Source organism: Parasteatoda tepidariorum, chromosome 6 (genome assembly GCF_982258835.1).
Source record: "Parasteatoda tepidariorum strain Cologne lab strain chromosome 6, Ptep-v5.0, whole genome shotgun sequence".
Taxonomy (NCBI): domain Eukaryota; kingdom Metazoa; phylum Arthropoda; class Arachnida; order Araneae; family Theridiidae; genus Parasteatoda; species Parasteatoda tepidariorum.
Window position 1 is genome coordinate 17,292,711 of NC_141760.1, and position 3,236 is coordinate 17,295,946.

Genomic DNA, 3,236 nt, shown 5'->3' on the forward strand with positions numbered 1-3,236 from the left:
CATTTTCAATTCCCTTCATCCTTCAAGTGAGTTCATTTTATTAATCACCTCCGGAAACCGGTTGTGCGCAAGCATTGACATCGGGGTCATTCTCATTGGATGCGATTTTTCCGCTTGCGAAAACTCTCACACATACGAGTAACTTATTGGCAAGTTGTTCGCATGTAAATATTTTCAACCAATCAGATTGTCATTCACATGATACTCGAGTGAGAATGTACCTGTGTCTATTCGACTGAGTTGGGATTTTAGCAAGCTCCAATTGTATAAACGAAATGCTGTATCAAATGCATATGCGGATGTTTAGTAAGTATAAGTACTAACTCTGAATAAGCTTATAAAGTGTAGAGTACAAAATATTGTCAAAAAAAAAAAAAGAAAAAAAGAATCGATTCTTTTTCAAAAACGAACTTGATGAATCGATTCACAAGAAAGAGTTGATTAAAATATCGATTCGTTCGTTTTTCGCACATCACTATTCTTTGATGTGCTCCCTGGATCGCCTGCGTTGAATCGCGCCTTGGCGAATCTTGTTGGCGTCACAGATCACGATACGGAAGTATCCCTTTTTTCCCCATTATCTTATTATAGCTATTTGTTTCAAATATAAAAGAAAAAAATTTATTTTGAATAAAAAAAGTTGGGGATCATTTCTTGCTATTTATGATTGTTATTCAAGTGATCTTACTCAAGTACATACAATTTATCTACCCTTATGATTCTTGCTCTAGTAACTCATGCAAAAAGTGTTATACAACAATATTCTGGTAGTGCAGTGATTTAATTTTTAAAGCTAACAAAGAGACCAATACTTAAAGTGGGTCATATAAGCAAGAATCGTATTTCTTGCATTTCATGTAATTAGAATTTTTCTTAAGATAAATGACATTTGTCTTAACATTGTTAAGAAACTTTGTTTGTGCAGTATGAGCAAACGAAGTTTTTCTCCGAAAAGTAATCATGTACTGTGAAAGTGTTTTTTTTCCCCCTGCAAGATAACCTTATTCTTGTAATATATGTAACTAGATTTTTTCAAAAAGAAGTAGTCTCAAGACACACTGCAAAATTCATACTGATGAAAAATCTTATTTTTGTAGTATATATGTAATAAGAGTTTTTCACAAAGAGATCTTATAACTAAACACAATCTTGTTCATATGGGTGAGAAGCCTTATTCTTGTAGTGTATGTAATAAGAGTTTTACACAAAAAAGTACTCTGACTCAACACATTCGAGTTCATACTGGTGAGAAGCCTTATTCTTGTAGTGTATGTAATAAGAGTTTTACAAAAAAAAGTACTCTGACTGAACACAGTCGTGTTCATACTGGTGAGAAACCTTATTCTTGTAGTATATGTAATAGGAGATTTTCAACTAGATCTTGTTTGACTCAACATAGTCATGTTCATACTGGTGAGAAACTTTATTCTTGTAGTGTATGTAATAAGAGTTTTACACGAAAAAGTACTCTGACTGAGCACAGTCGTGTTCATACTGGTGAGAAACCGTATTCTTGTAGTGTATGTAATAAGAGTTTTACTCAAAAAAGAACTCTGACTGAACACAGTCGTGCTCATACTGGAGAGAAACCTTATTCTTGTAGTCTATGTAATAAGAGTTTTACACAAAAAAGTACTCTGACTGAACACATTCGCGTTCATACTGGTGAGAAGCCTTATTCTTGTAGTAAGAGATTTTCAACTACATCTTGTTTGACTCAACATAGTCGTGTTCATACTAGTGAGAAACCTTATTCTTGTAGTAAATGTAATAAGAGTTTTTCACGAAGAGATCATCTGATTGAACACTGTCGTGTTCATACTGGTGATAGGCCTTTTTCTTGTAGTGTATGTAATAAGAGTTTTACTCAAAAAAGTACTCTGACTGAACACAGTCGTGTTCATACTGGAGAGAAACCTTATTCTTGCAGTGTATGTAATAAGAGTTTTACGCAAAAAAGTGCTCTGATTGAACACATTCATGTTCATACTGGTGAGAAGCCTTATTCTTGTAGTGTATGTAATAAGAGTTTTACACAAAAAAGTTCTCTGACTGAACACAATCGTGTTCATACTGGTGAGAAACCTTATTCTTGTAGTATATGTAATAAGAGTTTTAAACAAAGAGGTCACTTGACTGGACACAGTCGTGTTCATACTGGTGAGAAGCCTTATTCTTGTAGTATATGTAATAAGAGATTTTCAACTAGATCTAATTTGACTGAACATAGTCGTGTTCATACTGGTGAGAAACCTTATTCTTGTAGTGTATGTAGAAAGAGATTTTCAATTAAAGGTCATTTGACTCAACATAGTCGCCTTCATACTGGTGAGAAACCTTATTCTTGTAGTAAATGTAATAAGAGTTTTTCACGAAGAGATCAACTGATTGAACACTGTCGTGTTCATACTGGTGAAAAGCCTTATTCTTGCAGTGTATGTAATAAGAGTTTTTCTAAAGGAAGTCTACTGACTCGACATAGTCATGTTCATACAGGTGAGCTTTCCACAAAGAAGTCTACTGACTCTACATAGTCGTGTTCATACTGGGGAGAAACCTTATTCTTGTAGTGTACGTAATAAGAATTTTTCACAGAGACGTCAACTGACTAGACATAGTCATGTTCATACTGATTAGAAGCCTTATTCTTGTAGTGAATGTAATAAGATATTTTCAACTAAACTTTATTTGATTGAACATAGCTCTGTTCATACTGGTGAGAAACCTTATTCTTGCGGTATATGAAAAAAGAGTTTTTCATAGAGACTGACAGAGAGTTTTCATTGAGACAACTGACTAAACACAGTCATGTCCATACTGGACTATAAATCTTAATTCTTGTAGTATATGTTATAAGAGTTTTTCACTAATAGTTCTTCCAAATAACCACATTTGTGTTCATACTGGAGAGAGATCTTTTTCATGTAATAAGACTTTTTCAAGGAAGGATTATCTAACTCATCACATTCATATTCACAATGTTTGGAAGCCATTTTTTCCTGTACTACAGTACAGAACCCGTTATCCGGAAATCAGAAAACCGGAAAACCAAAAAACCGGAGCGAAATTCGATAAATTTTCCCACAATTTTAAAAAAAAAAATTTTTTTTTCCTCATCAGATTTTAGGATTTTTCTTTCTTTTTTGAAAGATGTTTACCTTACCATCATTTCAAAAATAATCATTAGTGTATTACCTCATCGTTTTTTCTTATTTTTAAGATTATTTACAAATATA

At 33.2% G+C, this 3,236-nt stretch overlaps 1 protein-coding gene across 1 annotated transcript; it reads left to right on the forward strand.

Moving 5' to 3' along the window:
• Window positions 1-480: 480 nt before the first annotated feature.
• LOC107452550 (uncharacterized) lies at window positions 481-2,687 on the forward strand. Its single transcript, XM_016069042.4, has one exon. It carries the CDS (start codon window positions 1,158-1,160, stop codon window positions 2,532-2,534), a length of 1,377 nt encoding a protein of 458 aa, XP_015924528.3. The 5' UTR covers window positions 481-1,157; the 3' UTR covers window positions 2,535-2,687.
• Window positions 2,688-3,236: the final 549 nt, after the last annotated feature.